Genomic DNA, 22953 nt, shown 5'->3' with positions numbered 1-22953 from the left:
TTCTCGGAATAATATCACTTAACTGGTATGAATCAATAATATCACTTAACTGGTATGAATCAAGGAAAATTATTATTATATGTTTGGGAGGGGGGTTGACTGAAGTATTACTATTATTATGGTGACTCCAATTTGTGAGGTCAATGACCTTGGTAATATTATATGTTGGCTTCAATAGGTAGTAATATTATTGAGTGCGGTCAGCTTCTTTCTCTATATAATTCTAGCCCTGTGGTGTGTCAGCTTCTTTCTCTATATAATTCTAGCCCTGTGCGTGTGTGTACCGGCATGGGAGTTTGTTTGATTAGGTGTGTGCATGGGGGTAGTTTGTTTGATTAGGTGTGTGTGTGTGTGTGGGGGGGGGGGGGGGAAGGGGGGAAGGGGTCCTGACAAGGTTAAATCCATCCATTCCATTCAATGCTTTGCTCTAGGACCTGTGTGTTCTCTATTATCATTTGACACCATTCTTAGTCTTTACACAATCTGTGCATTTTTACACATTTTATATTTTATCATTTGAGTACTTTTGGATTGTCTATTACATTTTCTGTTGCAAAGCATGTCATAGTCAATAACAGTAAGTTGATTCCGCTTTATTATCTCAAATTTCAATTTTTATGTATTCTGATTCCTCTTTGGGGCTATTGGGGGTAGGAGCCTCTGATGACCACTACAGGGACCTCTACTTCTCTGGTTAATTCAACACGACTGCAAATAGCGCGCGATATGAAGGGCCATACTTATTCTAGATTGGTTTGCTTTGTTCACATGCGTTTTTGCTCATTTGGTTACTCTCCGGTTAAATTGATTTTCAGATAAGTCGATTTTTTCCCCGGTTCCCTTGGGCATCGTCTTATCGGAGTCTACTGTAATAATAATAATAATAATAATAATAATAATAACAATAATAATTATTGTAAAATAATGTTTTAGAAAGACATTAAATGTGATGAACAGTCAGGTGGCTCCATAGCGCAGTGGACAAGCTGTCAGACTCTAACTTTGAAAGTACTGGGTTCGATTCCGTTGTGGACATATTTTTTTTAAAGTTTACTTTTTTTTTTTTGGTTGTTTTTCAAAATCTTTATATCATGTCAAAGAAAAAATTTGATTTTAATTTTCTAAAATTATTTATTTGAGATCATTATTTGTGTGCCATGTTTCTTTTTACCTTTGATTTTATAAATTATTGTTATTATTCTATAATACATCGTTAATCGCTAAGCAACGTGCTAAACTACAATCTAAAACTAGTTAAACCTCATGGACGTATGCAGCAATATTTTCATTAATTTACCATCACCGCCAATGAGGTGCATAAAAACGGTGCGTTTTTGTACACCTCCAACGAAGGTGCATAAAAACCCACCTTATTAGGTACTTTGGTAAACGTCCATTTGGCCCTCCAGCAGGGAGCTGATAAATGGCCTAGTGGCCATGACCCAATTTTTTGGACTTTTGAGTGATGGGTCTCAGAAAAAGTTCCATAGATTTTATGTTCATGGATGGATTTTAATGATTTATGTCTTATTTTCTTCAGGAGGAATTACTCTATCGTTTGGTGTAGTTTATTTTTAAATCAATGACAATTTAGTATATCTTTTGATTGTGGATAAAATATGGTATAATTTAGCTTTGGATTATTAAAAAACAAGAAATTGGTAAATCAAAATTTCATGATGGCACGATAGGTTAACATCTTAACTTTTAAATAAAATCAAATTCAGGGCAAAGCTATATACCGCATCCATGAAATTCGTTCCAGCAAAATCCTTACTCAAAATCTTAGCGGCCATTTTAGGCCAGTTTTGAAATCCAAATGGTGGTTACTACCGGAAATGCAAGAGTTCCAGGTCACAAAGTACGTCAGTAAATAACAAAGGCAAATAGAAGACCATTTTTCAGCCTTTAAACTAACATAACTTTTCTTCTGCTACTCTGATTTTCACAATTTTGGTATCATTATAATCATGTTGAAATATAATGGTATAGGTTTCATTGAGCTCAACCCAATTTCAATTTTTTACCAAAGTACCTAAACCTTATTTTAAAATCAATGACAATTTAGTATATCTTAGGATCATGGATAAAATAGGGTATAATTTAGCTTTGGATAATTAAAAAAATAGAAAATTGTGAATCAAAATTTCGTGACGGCATGTTTATTATTTATCTTAATTTTTGTTTTATAAAATTAAATTCAGGGCAAAGCTGTATACAGCATCCATGAAATTCGATCCAGCTAAATCCTTACTCAAATCTTAGCGGCCATTTTTAGAAAACCAACTGGTAGTTACTACAGGAAATGCAACAGTTTCAGGTCACAAAGTACGTCAGTATATAACAAAGGCAAATAGAAATAGAAGACCATTTTTCAACCTTACTTTAAACTAACATAACTTGTCTTCTGCTTATCTGATTTTCACAATTTTGGTATCATTAGAATCGTGTTGAAAAGCACTTTATCACTTTTTAATGATATAGGTTTCATTGAGCTCAATCCAATTCGAATTTTTTTTACCAAAGTACCTACCATTATAATTATAATGATATAGGCCTAGGTTTCATTGGTCAACAATTGAGCGCAATCCAATTTTAATGTTTTACCAGAGTAGGCCTACCTACTACTAACGTTAGGTACCCTAATGGCAGTTATAGTTATGGTACTAATAATATATGCGTAGTTGATGAACTGACATGGTCCTTGGCAATTGACGAGTCCATGGCAATTGACGCTACTGCTACCAGACTTAAAGGGGATAACGAATTTTCATTATCCCCGGTCCCCAGACACTGTCTGGGCGGGGATAATCGGATAATGACAGCCCGATATTTTAGAGATGAATTCTTTTTTATCTTAGACTTCTTCGTCACAACATATTAAGTGGAGGGAGTGGATAGTGATATACAGTAAGTTAGAAGTTAGAAGAAGTTGTCACTGACTGAGTCACTGTCGCTATCACTATCACTATCATCAGTGTATCAGTCAGCTATTTCCTATGCAAAAAATAGGCACTTGCAAGAATTTTTCAAAATAGTGATATCGGTATTAATTTAGCGTAGAAAAATAAAGGGGAGTGAAACATTTACTAAAGTGAAAAAATTATCGCTCTATCTCAACTAGTTAAAAAGTTATGACCTTTTATGTTGTGAAAAATCTCTATAGAAGCTTATAGGAAAATATGTGACCAAAACACAGCAACCCAATGGATAATCAAGTATAATTCATAAACGGCTTCAAATACAACTTTGAAATTTTTACATGTGGTAATTCAACATCTCTGTAATACATTGCAAACAGAAAAATAATTATTTATTGAGAGAGAAAGGTACAGTTTAGAGCTGAAACAGCTGAAATCAAGGAAAAATAGATCACGACATGCAAATGAATGACCGATTGGAATTTTGGAAAAGTCGACAATTAAATATTTATTCACTTGTAGATAGACCAAATACACCACTGAATCGGCGTCATTTAGTTATTCACTTTGAACTTTTCAAAATGAAAATAGACCTCATAAAAGCAGAGATATGGACTGATAAATGTTTGAGGTGGTGTATTAGTGTTTAAAATGATCGAAAATAGGTGATTTTAAAAACTTCCGCTCCCCCGTTCCCCTAAATTGGACAGACGTCCGTCAAAGGATGAAAAACGTCAAAATCAACAGTGAAAAATCAATCGGAAAAAAAGGAAGAGAATTGTAAATTATAAAATGAATGCATGGACATGAAAACGCCAATTTATTAAATAATTTAAAACAAAAATAACTTCCATAAATGGAATATATTGTAAGATATAAAAATGTAAAGTTTTGATGTGGTGATTGACGAAGTTATCTCACAAACGCAGCAGACGACAGGAAGTGAATCAGTATAAGAAAATGGCAGCTTCTGTAAACAATCGAGGCCAATTACTGTTTTTTTGGGGAGCTCTAACTTTTGAGTGCAAACATATTTTGCTCTGAAATTTTTAGTTTTAGAGAAGCTACTTTAATATGTATCTCAGAAGGACTTGTTTTTATTAAGAAGGACCATCTCTGGTTTAAAAGTTATAAGCGTTTAAACACATATGTGACCCTCCGCCTCGAACCGGTATTAAGTCGGGATTTGGAAAACGAAGAAAACCGGTTTTAAAGTGGAAATGGTCAAAATTATCAAATTTCAGTTTTTGGTTGTTTCAGAAACTACAATCATTTTTCTAAATGAAAACATAATAATTCAACATAAACATTGACGATAAGTTATATAAATTTCAAGTTTAAAAATGCAACTATCAGTGACACATTCAAAACGAGAGTTGACATTCTCTCAGAGAGCCACCCTTTCCAAAGCTTAATAATACCGAGTCTTTTTCTCCACCAATAAGATGTAAGATATCACAGCAAAGGGCGTGTCTTTATCTATCTCAGAGAAAGCATGACTGTTTCCACAATTTCATGCTTCAACCAATAATGAACTTTAAAAACTGTAAACAAGTCTAGGTTTTTCCCTGACAACCTTACAATGAATGATTCTGATTGGTCAACGCTCATCACATGCGCTGTGGCTGTAGGCCATAATGCTCGGGCGATGCTTCATGACGTCAGCATGCGTGTGTTACATACGTGTGTGTTTGTGCATTTTGATACACACCACGTGCTTTTTTATCTTTGTCTAGTTGCATTGGGTAATGATTGATGTGGAGGTCCTCCTTTGTCCCTCTTTAATTATTCATGAAATTATAGGATAATATGCTAAGACTTAATAGGACAACAGTTGCCTAATCTTACACTTACAGAGATTGTTGTAGGATAAACATTTAATTTTAAGTACAAAAGCAGAATAATAGATAGAGCCTTCAACAATTAATGAACTGTAACTAAAAAATGAAATGGATAGATAAACAGACAGACAGACAAACCTATTAATTGATAAATAGATATGTAGATAGATAGATAGATAGATAGATAGATAGATAGATAGATAGATAGGTAGATAGATAGATAGATAGATAGATAGGTAGATGAAGGGGAGAGAGAGACAAACAGAGAGAGGGAGAGAGAGAGAGAATGAGAGAGAGAGAGAGAGAGAGAGAGAGAGAGAGAGAGAGAGAGGAGAGAGAGAGAGAGAGATGGATGGATGGATGCTCGTTTTGTTGTGCTTTCTTTGTATACTGAAAGAAAGGGGGGGGGGGTCTTTTTAGACAATGAACAATGTGGTGAAACGCTAAGGAAAACTTGAGAGATTCAATAACCGGTTTTCATGTAAGTCACTACACAATAAGCCCCACCCCTCCTCCTCGAGCTGTCATCTGACTCAAAATGGAAACAATGAAATGATTGATTTGACCAGCCCATTTCTTTAATTGCAATCTCAATGGTCAATATGTTTCCAGTTGATTGACTATGACTTACTTTGTAACAAAATGCTTTCTTTAAACTATCCCTACAATTCTTTGCTCCGCCTCCATCCCTTTCTTCATGTCTACCTCACTCTCTCCACCTCCCTTTTGTTTCTTTCACACATACAAACACACACACACACATACCGGTTTCAATCTTTATTATATTTCCCTCGCGTCCTCTTAACACAAGCAGTCTCTCTCCCCTCCCCCTCTCGCTCCTCTTTTTCTCTATATCTCTCTCTTTCTCTCTGTGTGTGTCTCTGTCTCTCACGTGTGTCTGTTTTTGTGTGTGTATGTGTGTGTGTATTTTACTCTCTCGTTCTCTCACTTCCTCTCTAATCCTCTTTCCTGATAATTCTTTCCCTGCCCACCCGGCTTCACGTAGTTTCAAAACTGTACTTTCAAATTTCAACCTTCTTTAACTTTTGGCATTTTGAAATCGTATTTTCTCTATTAAATAAGACACAAATTTCACAGTAATAATTGGATTGTTTCAAAAATTTGTATGTACATTATTAAATGTATAAGCTAAGCTCATGCCAAATTTCACTATTCTCGTCAAATTTTCGATGTCCGTATCTAAGGAGTTATCTTTGCCCATTGATTTAACTGTGCGTGAAAACGGTGCCTCACTTCAAAGTTGGTTTTCTTAACTCTTTAAGATTCAACCCGACAAAAACCGACAACGGCATAATATTCATGGGCGGGGTAGTCAAGACTGGCCTCAGTAAGTAAAATCCAATCGTTGTGAAGGAAATGACAGGCCATGTCACTGCCGCAGGGTGTTTTCAGCTTTGATTTTTATAAATTTGCCGACAGAAAAGAAAATACGTTTCAGAAATTGCGATTTAAATCCTATTTTATTTGCGGGTGAAAATCATTGACATTGCACTTTGTTTGGTAAAAATCGGTAAAAAATTACGACTTTGGTGATGAAAAATGACTTTGAAGACCATTATTGTAAACTTTTAAAAATATTATGAATAATTTATAACTCCCTTATTTGTGGGTCGATTTTGTCATTCGTGGTATCAATTTTATTGTAATAAAGAGATAGGAACTTCAGAGTTATTTTTTCTGATGCGAAATTATTACTTTGTAATTTTAGCACCAAGAAAAATAGTCGGTAAATAAATTTGTTACACCTCTTTGATAGACCGCCGGGGTCCGTTCGTGTAGAATTGTGAATCAAGCGTCTCAAAGTCTTCGACCAATCACAGGCTATCTATCCAGCTGGCCGAAACAAAGACGCTTCTCCCCGTCGATGTATTACGCTATTGTTATGCAAGGAATATAACACCTTATGGAGTAGGCCTAAAAGCTAAAATCAAAAGTAAAAAATATAAGTCTGAGGAATTTGAAAGTCACATTGCTGAAATCAGCTTGAAAAAAGAAGTACATTGGTCTTTGTTTCATAAAAATCGGTTGAAAACCAACTGTTTTACGAATAAATTTGATTTTAAAAATTGCTTTTGTTTATTTTAGCTTTTTTAAGCAACTTTTTTATTTATCGGCCGATTTTCTTGATTTTTATATCATTCTTTATATCTCAATGAGACGGGATGAGTGATATACTTTGTTTGTTTCAAATGTAACTAGAACATAATTTGGCTTTTTTACCTATCGACCATGCCTGGATAATTTATTCAACAACGTGGCGATGTGACGCAACTATTCCATGGCCGTCTTCCACTGCATCGACGATGATTCAATTCATTGTTGACGGCTGTTGACACGTGAGCTGCCAGAACGACCAATCGTTGAAGGGTCAAGATGCTCAGTAGCCAATCATTCTTCGGTCAAAAAACTTATGAACTCACGAGAACAAAAGTTTGAAATTTGGTGATGGACGGACCTATGAAATCGTTTCTGGGCGGAGTTTAGCCATGAGTGACCGTAGAAAACGAAAAGGCGACTACAGATATCAAAGAGTAGGCTTATATCATCAAAGGATGTCTACATGATTGACATGGCCATATAGGGAACTCATTATCTACTCCCCCAAAAAGAATCTGAACACGAGAGGGTTAAAACTTGGTTTTCACACTCTCCCTACTTCAAACGGTCATATCTCGGCAATGAATAATCAGAATTGTATAAATTTGGTATCAAATTTTAAGCATAAAATAAGCTGTGATTGGGTACCAAAAACCCAAAATTGAAAAATCCGACTTAATACCGTTTCGAGGCGGAGGGTCACATAGAGAGCTGCGCCGGTGTTACCAATACTTAGCTTCTATAACCAGGACAAATCATTCGTTTGGACAGAAAAATAAATAAAAACTTACCGCTTACCGTCAAAAGCAGTTTAGATTTGAAGATGCATTTGTTTTCTATCAAAAAACATTCGGTAATGGACAATCCTTGATGAATTTCAAAAGTTGTGTTGAAATTATAACCTAATTGTTTTCATTTTTAATTCCTCGCGAAATCGCCTGGGTCCCGTTTCTGTTATCAAGGTTCCGCCTAGCCAGGCAGGGTTGCCAGATCATTTTTGAGTAAGAGACCAAACTAGCTATAGCAAGAGGCCAGATTCCTCGGCAGGAGCCCAAATACCACCAAACCCACCTTAGCCTCGCGAAAACTCTTTAGATTTGTTAAACAATTTAGATGGGATAAGGAAAATTCGTATATATAGAAGCATTAGCAAATGCAATCTGTGGCGTTAGCACGTGTTGCATTTAGATATTTAGATTGCCAAATAAAATAAGTTTTACCGGTACCAGAGTAACACGATATAACGGGGAAAGTCAGAGGAAGCCAAACAGTTGGTTACAGGAGGCCAAGTGGCCAAACCAAATGCAATTTGGTGCATTAGTGCAGTAAAAATTGGTGCGCAAAATTAGTTCGTAGCGGATGCGAGACAGCGTGCGTGTGTGTGTGTGTGCGTGTGTGTGTATGTGTGTGTGTCTCTTTCTTTTTTTTTTTTTTTTTGGGGGGGGGGGGGGTGCGTACACGGTAACGGGGCATCTCGCCTCAGGATCTACGTACACGTAAACTGATTTACCGTTGCAACACATGCAATAGATGGTCCTCGCTGTCGTGACCGCGCGCGCTCGTGTGTGTGTGTGTGTGTTATATTTTTAAAAATCAAAACAATTTTAACCATTATTGGCGAGATTCCATCTTACACTCCCCAAACTCCAGATCTTAGTCTTAATATTATCATTAAAAGACAAGCTTTGCGATTTATAGTTTAATTGAAGCCCGAGTCGAAATATACTCTTACTACTGCTCTCTTGGTGGAAACGATTTATTCTGCATAAGCAATCTGCAGAAAAAAAAACTGTCACTGTAAAAGGTTAAAGTTTCACGAAGTACGCTCCGTGAACACCGCTGTAACATTCCTTTGATCTACATCATCAGGCAACCCATTGTTTCTTTCATCTTTTCCCATTCCCCCTTACTATCCCCCCCCCCCCCCCCCCCATTCCCCCGCCCCTCTCTCTCTCTCTCTCTCTCTCTCTCTCTTGTCATAATGTTATCCCTTCCCCTTCCCATCTCATTGTAAAATGAAAACGTTCTGCTGTTTGCAGATACATGTATGATTGTTTTGTTTTTTCTCTCACTAGGCATTTGAAAAAAAAACAAAAACCTGAAAAAAACCCAAAACAACTTAACCTTTTAAAGGCGAATATCAATCTTACTCTGTATTCCCCGTTAACAATAATAAAGATAAAAGCAAACTATTATCTAAAAGCAAAAAATTAGCTTCGCCGTTAAGGGGTTAAGAACACCTGCAACTGCTGCCAGCATCCTTGAGATGCTCTACGTCATCCAAGGTCACCACGTCTCCCTTTCGTCTTCATGCAACACCCCCCCCCCCTCACCCTCCACTCTCATGGTGGTGGTGGCGGCGGATAAAAAAGGCCTTTTTTTCTTTTATTCAATCAACTTGACTGCTGGTGGACCCTAGGCCTCTCTACAAGTCCAAGAAATAATACTCACTTTTTCTCTGCTCCAACGAAAATATCTACCCCCTACCGGTCTAATTATTTGTAGCAGACGTCAAATTTCTCAAAACGGTCACGTGACACTGTAAAAACAACACAGGAAGTCCATGAAAGCTTATTTACGGCATTTCCTTTGAACCGTGTAAACAACAAAATTTCGTTTTCATTCGACTCAACGGGTCAGATTGGCCGGTATTTTTTTAACGAACTAAAGTTCTGAAAAATCAAAATGTTTCTTAGAAAGGTGAAAGATGCTAGTTTTTGAAACAGAGGTAGGTTTTTAAAAAAAATCTTTATATTTTACGTGAATGCATGCTCAAGGCGAGTTGGACGTGCAGCGGAGGTTGGTCGGCCAAAGGCGAGGCTCTCTATACTCTCTTTACACAAAGATTTCTCAAAATCATGATATAAAAAGATAATAATATTAGCATCATTGTATGTAGAATTTTATGCCCTTTCCAATGAAATATAATACATGCCATTTCATTCCACTGAGAAAGAAGAATGAACATTTTAAAATCACTCCTAAATTTTTTCCCCTCAAAAACGGAAACAGAAATCCTCGCCAGAGCTACTTCTTGCAAGTGCCTACAAAAAAGCCGGAGGTTGCGGGAGGAATTAAAAAGACAATCCCTGCCCATGCAAGTGGATGAAAACGGATAGTGAGAAGGGGTATAGCTCGAAAATAACTTAGAACGCATTGTTATTCATAAAAACAAGGTTCGAGGCGCAAAAGAATCGAAATATTTAAGAGATTTTGTAGTTGGGACTTATCATAAACGTTCAACTTTCGTTTTCAATGTAAACAAAGAGGAATAAGGGCCAGCCAAGGTTACACTTTAAATAAGTAAGCAATACATGTGTTTCGACGACGCAAACAATATGTGTGATAAATATAACCTATGTATTAGAAAATTTACCATTTTTATATAATGATGATCGCAGATTTGTATTGTCACTTCTATTCAGTTTTATACCGGAGATTTTAGAGTCGCCAAAATATCACTTCCGGTGGAATAAAGGGACATAATCGAAGAAAATAATGACGAGGAGGAATGAGGCTGATGATGATGATGTTGGTGGTGGTGGTGGTGGTGGTGAGGATGAAAGATAACCACGACGACGACGATGATAATCATGATTATGATGATGACAATGATGGAGATTGTAAACATGAATATTCGGGCGTCTTTATCATAGTGGTGACGCATTCGGCACTTTATTTACCCCCCCTCCCCCCTACTCCTTAACCCCTCCCCCCCCCTTTTTTTTCCCCCTACCCCTTAACCCCACCTCCCCCCCCCCTTTTTTTTCCCCCTTCAACATATAAAAATAAAAGCTATGCTTCCCCCCCCCCCCTACTCCCCCTTCTGATTTGAGAAGAGTGCTGCGCAACAAGTATCAGCGTACAAATTAAAATATAAACTGATACTAAATACTAGCTTATTTCTATCATTACTATACTATGAAAAGCGCCTGGCGTATGCTTACGCAGAGCGGATTGTTCCAACAAGGGATGCCCGCCTTGTAAGAGTATTTAAAAAATTATTATTTTTAAAAATCAGCTTTTACATAGCGCAATATCCACTAAACGTGCTCAAAGCGCTTTACACAGGGTCCCTGGCCAACAGCAACACGTGACACGTAAAATAAGTATTCAAGACCTAGTAAATACGTGCAGAGATTTATCACAAATTGCGGTAAAACTATGTGGTCAAATGATATGACACTCGCCTTAGGATCGGAAGGTCCAGGGTTTGCTCTGAGCTGTGCATAGATGAGTCCTTGGAAAAGGCCTCTTTACTCACATTCCGTCACCGTGCTCATGTGGAAAATGAGAACCTGACTGTTAACGTTAAGAACTTTGTCTCTTTCCGAAATATATCGCCTAACGGGTGTCGTGTCTCGTCCTACTGTTGGCTAAGGGAACCCATGTAAAGCGATTTGGGCACGTTTAGTGGATATTTTGCAAAAAAAATTAAATGCTCAATTACTGGTAAAGCGTTATAGCCTGACACTGACCAGAAAATGACGCCAAAAGACAAGTCTTGGCCTCAAAAGAAAACAAATCGTGAGTTGTATTCAATTGTTCAACCAATGAGATCACTTGTTTCCTTGAGCATTATTAACGCCAACTCACGAGACGGTGCACAAAATTTTAAAAAACTGACGTCAAACTATATTGCAAAATATCTGAAAGCGGGTTCGTCAGTTCTCTAGTAATTACGTATTCTCTTAAAATAGCAACAGTCACATGAAAGTAACTCAGTGGAACCAGAGAGTTTAGAAGCTAACGTTAGCTATACAATCTCTCTGGTGGAACTTCCTTTTTTTTTAGTTACGACCGAGGAACTCTTTTGTACGTTAAATAACAGTAGTAAAACCATCGAAATAGGAAAAATCTCTTAGTAAAACTTATAAATAGAGGTGCCTAAATGAGTCAATAAAATGGAGATTAAAAAGGGAGTAAATCTGATTCATGAATTAACAACACAAAATAGACGACTTTTCGGCCTTTGGCCTTTCTCAAGTAAACACAAAATACATATATATTTATACTATTACTATTAGATTAGGCGAAAATTTGTAAATGTGTGTGTGTGTGTGTGTGTGTGTGTGTGTGTGTGTGTGAAATAGAGAGAGAGAGAGTGTGTGTGTGTGTGTGCAGTGTAAGAGAGAGAGAGAGAGAGAGAGAGAGAGAGATCAAAACTATTCTATGATATATCTCAACAGTAACAGCCTTCATTCTTCCTTCTTTGGTCAGGATTGAGAAATAAACACAAACACAAATAAAACCAATTGTCATAGTTTTGAGGGGTTGGGATCCAAAAGTTGTTTTAGAACAAAACAAGTTCACGGGTAACTTGCTTTTTTCAAAAAGCTAAAGTAGTTGTAAGGAAACTCTAAGTAAAAATTTGTTTGACTCGCCCAGTAGGACACAACAGTCACTTCGACTTCGACTTCGTTGACTTCACTCAACGGGACCCACAGGCCCAAAACTGAATCTAAACTTCTTTCTTAATTTTTCCTTTAGACAGACCTAGAGACTAATTCTGAGGATGAATTTTATTTCTAAAATTTTCGGCGGTAGCAAGGAAAAGCCTCCTTCTACACGAGAGGCCATACAAAAATTAAGAGAAACAGAGGAGATGCTCATGTAGAAGTTGGAATTCCTGGAGAAAAAAATCGATCAAGAAGTTTCAACAGCCCAAAAAGCTGGAACCAAAAATAAGAGAGGTATTTTATCATTAACTTCAATATCATTTCTTAAAATACTGAATCAAAAATAGATTTTGAGGTAGCACTAATGTGTGCGTGCATTGTGAATATACAAATACAAATGTTATTGTTACAACAAAACGAGGTAGGCCCTTGCTTAATTTTTTTTATTAATTTGATTTCAACACACCCAGACACTCAGAATTTGGAAGATTTTTATTTAAGTATTTCTTTTATCCACTTATTGACTATTTTAGATGGATTTGTTTATTGCTCATCCTGTTTGCCATTGATGTCTTTTTATTTTGTGTTCCAAATTTTTAATGTTAACTCTACACAATTTCAATATTTAAAATATATTTTCAGGATTCTTTTTTAAAAACCAGTTTTACCGGTACTTATTCACACACACACAAAAAGTAACAAACAAAAAGCACCAAACTGTAATAATAATGATGGTGATGATAATGATAATGATAATAAAATAACATTTTAAAAAACCCAATAATTATAATAATCAATTTAAAGCTGTCTATTTCTTAAATGGCTGACATTTTGTATTCAAGTTCTTGAACATTTAATCTTCCACTTACAGTGGCCTTGGCTGCCTTGAAGAGAAAAAAGCATTTGGAAAAGAATCTTCAACAGATTGATTGCACATTGTCCACCATAGAGTTCCAGAGAGAAGGCCTAGAGAATGCCAGTACAAATACTGAGGTCTTGAAGGCCATGAGCGATGCAGCCAAGGCCCTCAAAGGAGCTCATCAAAATCTGTAAGTATTGATGATGCTATGCGCTTAGGTAATTACTCATACACTCCACCAGCCAAATATAACGTACCAAGACCCAAAGCTGTGCGTAACCTTGACCATTTATAGTCCGATTGATACAAAAACAATAACAAAGAGTTGGGTGATGCCAATTTCGTTCCTTCTATTGTTGGATTAGCATGAGGTGGAAAGATGGAATATATGTTACCAGTCATTTCAATCAAAATTAACCTTTATAATTTGACTATTTTTTGTTGTTGGCTGAAAAACGTTTTGAGCCCAAAACACTCCATGTTATTTATTTTGTTCTTTTTTTAAAAAAGCTTTTGTTATATTTATTTTTCATTCAATGCTTTTCATTGGTGGTCAGACTAAAGTCTAAAGTTTTAGTCAATTGATGATTGGAAGTTGAAATCTATTGTTTTTGTGTTTTTTTTCCCCTTTAATTCCCAGGGATGTTGACAAAGATCACGACCTTATGGATGACGTCACTGAGCAGCATGAAATCTCCAATGAAATATGGGAGACCATCTGCAACCCTATCGGTTACAACCATGATGTTGACGAGGTTAGTTTAATGCAAGTCACAGGAACCAATATTTTATTTGTGCTGAATGCCCACCCCAACCCTATACAGTTCCTTAACACATGCGTCTTCTTGTTTATGAAATTTTAAAACTCTCTCTGTACCAAGCCAGTTTCAGAATTTTCTCCGAATCTCCACAACCACCCGACAAACAAAATTAGACTTTTCTTGCTCAAACAGGGAAACAGCAAGTCCATTCTATACATTATATTGTTCAGCTAAATGAGCTCAACAACACAGTTTCAATTTTTTTCCCTTCAACTAACAGAATATTTCCTTGTCCTTTTATTTCAGGATGACCTGTTAGCAGAGCTGGAGGAAATGGAACAAGAAGACTTGGATAAACAGTTGCTGGAGGTCGGTGGAGAGACTGAGAACTTGCCAAGCGTTCCCACTGCTGAACCCAGTGAGAGAGTTCCAGCCAGAGGTAGGAAGGTCCATTTACAAAACTTAAGCTTTTATAGAGGGCAATATTCACTATATGTTACAGTGAATGACATAATCAGGCGGATGGTGAACAGGTTTGGATATTGCCAAATTTAGTTAGAAGGTCAATTTTTTATCAAAAAATGAGTTCTTGTCATAAATGGTTAAATCAACCCTTTTTGTACATGTTCGAGAAATATCAAAGCTTAATTTCAGTTCTAAATATTTTTTACAGCTAGTCGAGTTGAAAAAGTATGAAATTTGAGAAAAGTTGCTGGATACCTTTTCCATACATCTGACCATAATTTCATGAAAAATCACCTGATTTACTTCAAATAAAGATGAAAATGCTCTGGAGAGCATATTCTATCAGAAAATACACAAAAAATATCCAAAATTTTCAACTACTGACTGATTATGTCATGCACTGACACAAATGTGCTCAAAGCACTTAACAAGGGGTCCCTGACCAACAACAAAATTTAACATGTAGGATATGACATGGTGCCTGTAGGGCGATATTACAATTTTTATTGGACAGAGACAACACTGTAAACGGCCAGGTACTCATTTTACACCACAGTACAGTGAGAGAATGTGAGTAAAGAGCCTTTTCTAAGGACTCAACTATGCAGAGAACTAGGTTTGGACCCAGGACCTTCCCATCTGATGGCATCAGAAAGCGAGTACCATACCACCAGACCACATAGTTGCACTATTGGGTAAAAGTAATAACTCTTAGAACTCAACTCATTGAACTTATTCTCAGTTTCCAAAATGGCTCCATCAGAAAGGTAAGAGCTCATTGAATACATAATGGCATGAAGCAGAATTTATATAGCGTATTGGAGAAATAACAAAGAACAAACAAATCGAAAGAGCTTTTTTTTTTGGGACCTTACTTAATATTTTTTCAAATTGTTTATATTCAAATGTTTTATACATCAATGGAAAAGCATTCATAGAATGTCTTACTTTTGTGTATTCTCTTTGAAAACTTGATTAAAATGTTCAGCATGGCTCAGCAGTACGGTCTTTGCTTTGTACCCGAAAGGTACCGAGTTCGATTATCCATTGCTGCTCTGTGTGGCCTTGAGCAAGTCACCTCACCCTAGCTCAATTTGTGGCGCTACACTGCGGCTAACGCCTGGGTTATTCCAGTCATCCCTTGGAATAGACCCTAGAAACAAATTTCCCATATGAGATGAATAAAGGGAAATTTACTAATTTAATTTACTATTTTACTATTTTTGTGTCAACTCCCTTCAATATTGTGCGGTTCATAATTGTAGACATGACAGAACCATTATCATTACAGAGAGAAACAGGGAGAAAGAGTTATGAATATCGTCCATCACTTATATTGAGAATATGGAAACCATTCAACACAGCACTTGACACAAATCAGAGAGCAGACATGAATGGTTAATGTTAGTTGGATTCGTGGACGATTTGTAATTTTTAGGTGATGGGCCCCATAGGTGAGGTCAGGTGATTGGCCCCATAGGTGAGGTCAGGTGATGGGCCCTATAGGTGAAGTGATGGTCCCCGTAATGCCTTTTGCAAAAATACAACTTGAAAACTTTGAAGATCCTCAATCTGGCATTTAATACATTTTGTCAAACAAATTTTATTATCATGGAAAAAAGTGGTAAGAAGGGGGTTGGGGAGGGGGTAAGGAAAAAGAATTTTCTCAACAATAACTCTTTTGTTGGAAAAAATAAATAGTTTTAATTATAGCTCAGTTTGTAGAGCACTGGCTTCTCAAGCAAAGGGACCGAGATCGACCCTGGGTTCAGTCGAGATTTTTTTTCTTTCTGATCCCCCCTTTCCACCCAGCAGAGATTGGGTAGCTGGGTCTTTAGATCTGGTGGGTAGTGCCTTACAATAGACTAGAGCTCTATCCAAATGATAGCAAGCAATTGCTATTGTCTGTTTAAACTGGGATGAACTCTAGCTCCATGGGACTAATAAATATCTCTGAAGGACTGCCAAAAAAATTTATGAAATGATAAATTTTTGTTTTTATTCTTTAACAGCTTCTATAGAGGAAGACGACGACATGAAGGAGTTGGAGATGTGGGCATCTTAAAGCGGAAGTGAGATACACGCCGCTAGTAGACGAATGGCTATCGCTATCACATGCAATTCTTGATAATAATAATGTATAGAATGTTTTAAGTGTGAGACTACAGCAAACCTAGATTGATCTATTTAGAACTACAGCGCACCTATAAGACAATACATGTCATATAACTATTTTTAAAAGATATATAAATGTTACAGTGAATGACATAATCAGTCAGATGGTGAAAAGGTTTGAACTGAGATATTGCCAAGTTTACTCAGAAGGTCAATTTTTATCAATAATGAGTTCTTGTCATAAATGATTAAATCAACCCTTTTTGTACATCTTCGGGAAATATCAAAGCTTAATTTCACTTCTAAATATGTTTTACAGCTAGTCAAGTTGAAAAAGTATGAAATTTGAGAAAAGTTGCTGGATACCTTTCCCATACATCTGACCATAACTTCATGAAAAATCAACCGATTTACTTCAAATAAAGATTAAAATGCTCTGGGGGGCATAATATTCTTTCAGAAAATGCAAATCCAAAATGTTCACCTTCCGACGGATTATGTCTTGCACTGACATATATATCTATATGGATACCTTAACATCAAATATATTAATAATTTTGTAGTGGGTTTACGCTAGTTACTGAGGTTAAAGTTTGCTTCAATTTCAAGTTCATCGATGATCCAATAATTCATTTAAGACGTAGATGATGATTGCCGTGTTAGAGTGATATGGATTGTTATGGACACAACTTCTCTCTTACTGAAACGAGCTATGATTGCCAAGTTTGATTTTTGAAAACTTTCTTTTTTTAAATATATAATATATCTATACAGTAGAACTCGGAAATAGCGAGTTTGACGGGTCCACTCCTGATTACTCGCTATTTCCGAGTTCTCGCTATTCCCAAGTTGCCAGGAAAGGTTATAATATTGCTGATTATTCCCCTCAGTGTGTAATTCGAGTAAAAGCCGTCGCCCCTATTTCAATTTCTTCACAGAAGTGGCAGAATGCCTGGTTTTTTGTTGTTTTTTTGTGTTTTTTTTTTTTCAAGTAAAATCATGACTAGAAAAAAAACAAGAACATAGAAGTGTGTGTGTGCGCGCGCGAGTGTTTGTATGCACTCGGCATGTTTGATGAGGTAAGCAAGCGCATCACTCAATCACTGACCCATTGAAATAATGGTTCCACACTCCCCTCTCTCGCTGATCGTGTCGTTCGTTAACGATGCTACTCGCTGACCGATGCTGCGAAGTGAGGCATGTTGTTGACATGTGCTTACCTCGCACGTCGCGTGGCACCACATTGGGTGAATAATTGACCCCCACCCCCAATACACACACACGCACACAAACCCAACCCCCACCCAAATTTGTTTCGCCTATTATGTACTACTACAGACTAGGCTACTATGTAATATTACTCTAACGAAAAATAAGAAAAGAAAAGAGGCTAGGCTAAAAATATTTAAATTGCCATTGTCTCTTGTTTTGCTTTACTTCGTTCGCAGTCCTAGGCTGGGCAGGAAATGCTCGTTATTTCCGAGTTGACCTCTTTTTCATACTCGCTACTTTCATGCTAATTTTATTGACTCAAATAAGGGAAAAAAACGGGGATTTAGATTTTACTCGCTATTTCCGAGTTCTCGCTATTTCCGAGTACGTTACTTTCATGTTCTACTGTATTATATATAAATGGTACTCGTACATATCCTGTATTCCAATTATTGGTTTGCCATAATTAGACTGAAACAAAATTTTATGAAAATAATTTAAAAAGTAATGTAATGGATGGTAATGTGATATGGCTGATAGCCCTGCCTATTTCAGGTGCAGGGTTTATCTATCGGTATGAAGTGTTAAAGTCTCTGTTTTATTATTTTGTAATCAATCACAAAGTTTTTCATTGGTTGTTTGGAGATGCAATAGATTTTGCGGGGACTCCAAAATTTCTGGTTTAAAAAAAATTAAAAACTGAATACCAATGACAAAAAAAAAAAAAGAGTCACTTAAAAAGGACATCTCTTGGTTCCTATTCATGTGGTTTGTTTTTTTTTTTGGGGTTTTTTTTTTTAATCTGCTGGGCCATCCATTATCTCTGGCTACGTCTGCTTTGGGTTATTCTCACTTTGCTGTTTTGGAAAAAGGAATTGATTTCCATCAAGAAAGTCCCTTCTTACTACATAGCAGCCAGCTGTCCTGATAAAATCATGACTGTCCCAATTTGACGATCTGGGATAAATTTAAAGTAAAAAGAAAAGAAATAGACTGTGTGCGTGCAGACCTGCCTAGTACTACAAAAAAATCCGTAGAAATACGAATTTTTGGCTCCAGTCACAGAACTGCATTCCCCTCTTTGACTCAGTAAATCTTGTTGAAAAGGAAAGTTTAGTTCCTTAGAACCAATATTTAGGACTTTGGGCATTTTTGGATTGTTCTAAGGGCAAATTATTTGTTTCTAAAGTTATTTCAAGTAGGCAACTCTGTATGTGTTTGGAAATGACCCTTGTATGTTGCAGGATTTTGCTTTTTGACCAGCAAATTAAAACAAGGAACATAAAAAAAAGCTCTAAATCTAGATTATATTATATAGTAGTCTAAGCATACTGGTGTTTTGGGTCATGACGGTATTGTGTGTTAGAGTGTCCCGTTTTAGCTCTTTGTAAAGTTGGCTGCTGTGATACTAGATAAAAAGTCTTGTCATTTGTCAGTTATCAAATTAAAATTTTATACAGAATGAAGCGTGTTAAAAAAAAAAGGTAAACTACTCTTTAACTTATTCACAGACGTGAATCAAATGGTGCTTTTTGTGTGAAATTGATAACAATTGGAAAGTACCTTGAGCATGCTTAAATTGGTACTGAGTTGCTAGAAACTGCGGACAGTAAAAAGTAATCATCAAAAATGAATAGAACAGCTTCAAAAAAATAACAACATACCAAAACACAGAACGTTTTGGGCTCAAAACAGTTCTTCAGCCAATAAAAACATTGAGAAAACACTAAAATCCTGACAGACATCAGACAACTCTGTCTGAATTTTAAGTAATGAAATACTGTCTTTGTTTTTTTGTTATTGGTTGACGAAGGATTTTGAGCCGGTAACATACGTTGTTTGGAATTTTGTTCTTTGTTTTTGAAGCTGTTATATTAATTTACGTCCAATTCTTGAGCACATTTAGTGAATATTGCACTATATAAAAGCTCAAGTTTAAAAAATAAAACAATGTACTATGCTTCACCAGCTTGCTGTTGACTGTAGCAGCCTTTGATGTAATTTATGATGATATAAAGAAATAGAATAAATTAAGGTTTACAGGACAAGTCTGTTTTCTAAATGTTTTAATGGTGATGAAAAAATTGTTTTAGAAACCGACTTGCTATCTGTATTTTTTTTCTCTTCTTGATTTCTTTTTCTTTTTTTTTTTGTTGTCTAAACCTGAAGATGTGATGCTGTTTTATATAAAAGGGGTGACTTTATTATGTTTGTCGTATTCTGTTCTAGCTATGTTTTGGAATATGAATAGCGGGTGGTTGGATGGGAGCATCACCCTTGAATCATATACCTATGATGTTCGCATGGGTGTACGATCCGATAGTGATGTCGTTTCTTCTTCTCTTTACTAGCCTATCCTGCTTCTTTGGTTTGTGATTGTATTTTTGACAGGGGATATTTTTTTTTCTGTAAATCTTCTGCCTGTTTGTTCTTGGTTATTTATAATTTAGCTTATGATATCTTAAGGTTATGATTTTGATTTACATTTATACTATTTTTGTTAGATTGCTTGTTTTTTTGTTTCAGCGGTCTCTCATATAACCTCAATTGTGTTGGAAGAGACCTAAAGCAACAAACAAACAAACAAACAAAAAAGAATATGAATATTATCGGTAATGTTTTAATGCTTGTGTGGATGTTGTGATAAATAGTGAAGTTTTTAATGTTGATGATAATATGCAGACATATTTGTATCGTGTGTATATTCTGCTAATATTGTATTTGAATGTGTTGGAAATAGACTGTGTATCGATATAATCTGACTATTATCATTATCATTGTTATTGTTATTATTATTATGTTTATTATTATTATTTTATTATTATTATTATTATTATTATTATTATTATTATTATTATTATTATTATTATTATTATTATTATTATTATTATTATTATTATTATATTAGTTATGCTACTCACACTGTTTTATTTTTTATTGATTGAGGAGCCGTCGCCTTACATCTAGAAAAACAATGACAACACATCACCTTAATTCATTTTTGCCACATGGTGTTCGAATTTTTAATGCGCAACTGTGATTTAAATTAAATACTATCTTTTAAGTATACACACAAGTTCAGACTCAATTTATCAAATTTATATATAAAGTGTTGCTATTGGTTATTGGTTGTATATTTTTACGTTTTTGTACATTTGCATATATATATGTATAAATTGTCGCCATAGATTCTCAACTTTGTGTTTATACATTTTTATGTATGCCATGTCTGTAAACGTATTTCCATTTGTTTGGATGAATAAAGTATATATTATTATTATTATTATTATTATTGTTTTGAAATATGTGTGATAATCAGTGCTGTTAACCTCATCTAAAAATATGTATTCGTACATATTTTTTCCCATTGGTACACTGGTACGTATTTTGCTTCGTATCTCCTGCATTAATCAATTTCTATCATGTAAAGTTTTAAAAAAAAACATACACAGACCTCCCTCGTATTACGAAATATTAGTAGAATTACGAAGTTTTGCCTCCAATTTCAGATGTTCGTGTTAATCTTTAAGTCATTAAAACTTATTGAAAATGAAAGTTGATGCCAGACTACATCATTTTAAGGATTTTGAAGTGTTTTTTAATCCTTGTGGTGGTAAATTTTTGATTTTTAAAGTTAATTAGAGCGTCGACAATTTTTATCTCATAAAAATTACGAATTTAAAAAAATTTCAAGTAGACTGGTCTGCATACTCTTTTTTTTTTTAGTGTTCTTCAATATTTTAATTTGTTTAATGACCAGGAAGTTAATATTGAAAATTCAATAAAATATTATCTGGCTGGGTCATATCAGATTTATAAGTCGATATTACTTATACTGTCAATAAAGAATTTAGTTTATTCATTAATATAAATATCGATGATAATACTGCTAGTACGGTCTAAGTTGCGTTCACCAGAAATAGTGTTCATTATCGTTTGTTTTTCAAGATCTTACTCATTTTAGCTCTCTATTATACACGCTTTCATGGGCTTGGGATGGCAGCAATGGGAAAGCTGTTAAGGTGAAAGTACAGGAACTAACCTTCTAACTTTAAAGGTTCTATGACAATGGGCAACTGGGTGGGGATCCTGACCTCCCATAGTGGGCAGGGAGGTACATGCTGTGTCTTCTATCCCCCCATACCCGTTTTCCAATTGTTTCCTGTCACTGTCTTGGAATGAGATTACTTAGTTTTGTCCTGACTCTTGCCGGAGTTCCTTGGCTGGGAGGGAAACAGTCGAATGTATAGTTATAGTTTTTGGGAGATGATATTCTTTTCCTTGTAAATCATCTCTCTTATATGCATTGTATTATGTTATTTTACATTTTATATTATATGATTGGTAAACATTTTAGTGTATTCCTCTAAGTTGGGATCTGTGCTTGTGTCTGGATGAGACTTTTAGGTGATCTCAAACTAAGTACTTTGACGGTGTGCTCTTGGAATCTACATCTGTTCCCTATTTGAACCAATTCCCCTTTGTCTTACCTTTTCTTTTGTACTTTAATTGCAATTCTAGAACTATTTACTATCCCATTTTCTTCCTTTTTACTGGCGCTGATATGACCTTAATGTGTTGCAAGCGCCGTAAAACCCTTAAAAACAAACAAAAACAATGTGATAAAAATCCCGGCTTTGGGAAGAATTTAATACAGGGATAGTTGGTTTTGAAATCCTAACAAACAAAAAAGATGAAAATGTTTATTTTTACAAGCCCGGGCTTCGGACAGCCCCCGCCACTCTCTATTTTTAGAATTACTTGTGACTTACTAAAAATTGGAGATATTTTGTTCTAAGTAACGTCTGATGTCTCACATGAAACAGCTCCAATACAATTCAATTCAGGATATGGGCATTAGGAAATGAATTTCGAAAATTACGAAGTGTCTCATAATTTTCTTCATTATGATATTTATTGATATTTGTTTTGTCTACGTTGTGATATTTTATTTTGAGTTATTTGTTTAGGTCACAAGTGCAGTTTTTGGACTTTCACTGTTAGTTACTATGAATTTACTCAGATGTTAAAATGTGTTAAAATTACAAGCGTGTAAATGCAAAGAGAGCAGTGGTGTGTCCTTACCTGCTCCAGTACACTGGGTGACACGGGTAACTAGATGACGACGCGTCAATGGATTTTCACATGAGCCGATGTTTGGTCTTGGTCTCCGTCCCATCCCTCTGTCTATGTAATATTAGAAAACAAACAAAACCAAAAACACCCCAGGATGCTTTGATGACGCTTAACTGAAAGTCATCT

The 22953-nt window shown here is 35.7% G+C and overlaps 1 protein-coding gene and 1 pseudogene across 3 annotated transcripts in view; one reads left to right on the top strand and one right to left on the bottom strand.

Moving 5' to 3' along the window:
- LOC144977388 (small nuclear ribonucleoprotein-associated protein N-like) overlaps positions 1-11678 on the bottom strand; it is a 60404-nt gene extending 48726 nt beyond the window's left edge. Inside the window, exon 1 of one of the 2 annotated variants that reach the window (XM_078922553.1) lies at positions 11359-11678. Coding sequence is in view for 1 of the 2 variants with exons in the window: in XM_078922552.1 (XP_078778678.1) it covers positions 10257-10259 (3 nt within the window). In the remaining variant the exon portion in view is untranslated. Of the gene's footprint in view, positions 1-10256; positions 10360-11358 lie in introns of those variants that run through there. The other variant, XM_078922552.1, reaches the window with a different exon arrangement.
- Positions 11679-11728: 50 nt separating this feature from the next.
- Positions 11729-20995, top strand: LOC144977379 (charged multivesicular body protein 4b-like; annotated as a pseudogene). The gene is made up of 6 exons (XR_013646298.1): positions 11729-11866; positions 12371-12573; positions 13151-13328; positions 13779-13893; positions 14206-14338; positions 16377-20995. The product of XR_013646298.1 is annotated as a charged multivesicular body protein 4b-like (transcript).
- The last annotated feature ends 1958 nt before the right edge of the window (positions 20996-22953 follow it).

This window comes from Berghia stephanieae, chromosome 7 (genome assembly GCF_034508935.2).
Source record: "Berghia stephanieae isolate SIO BIC M18660-M18661 chromosome 7, UCSD_Bste_1.3, whole genome shotgun sequence".
NCBI classification, from domain to species: domain Eukaryota; kingdom Metazoa; phylum Mollusca; class Gastropoda; order Nudibranchia; family Aeolidiidae; genus Berghia; species Berghia stephanieae.
Note: the sequence above shows the minus strand (reverse complement) of the source record. Positions and strands in the feature narration are given on the sequence as shown.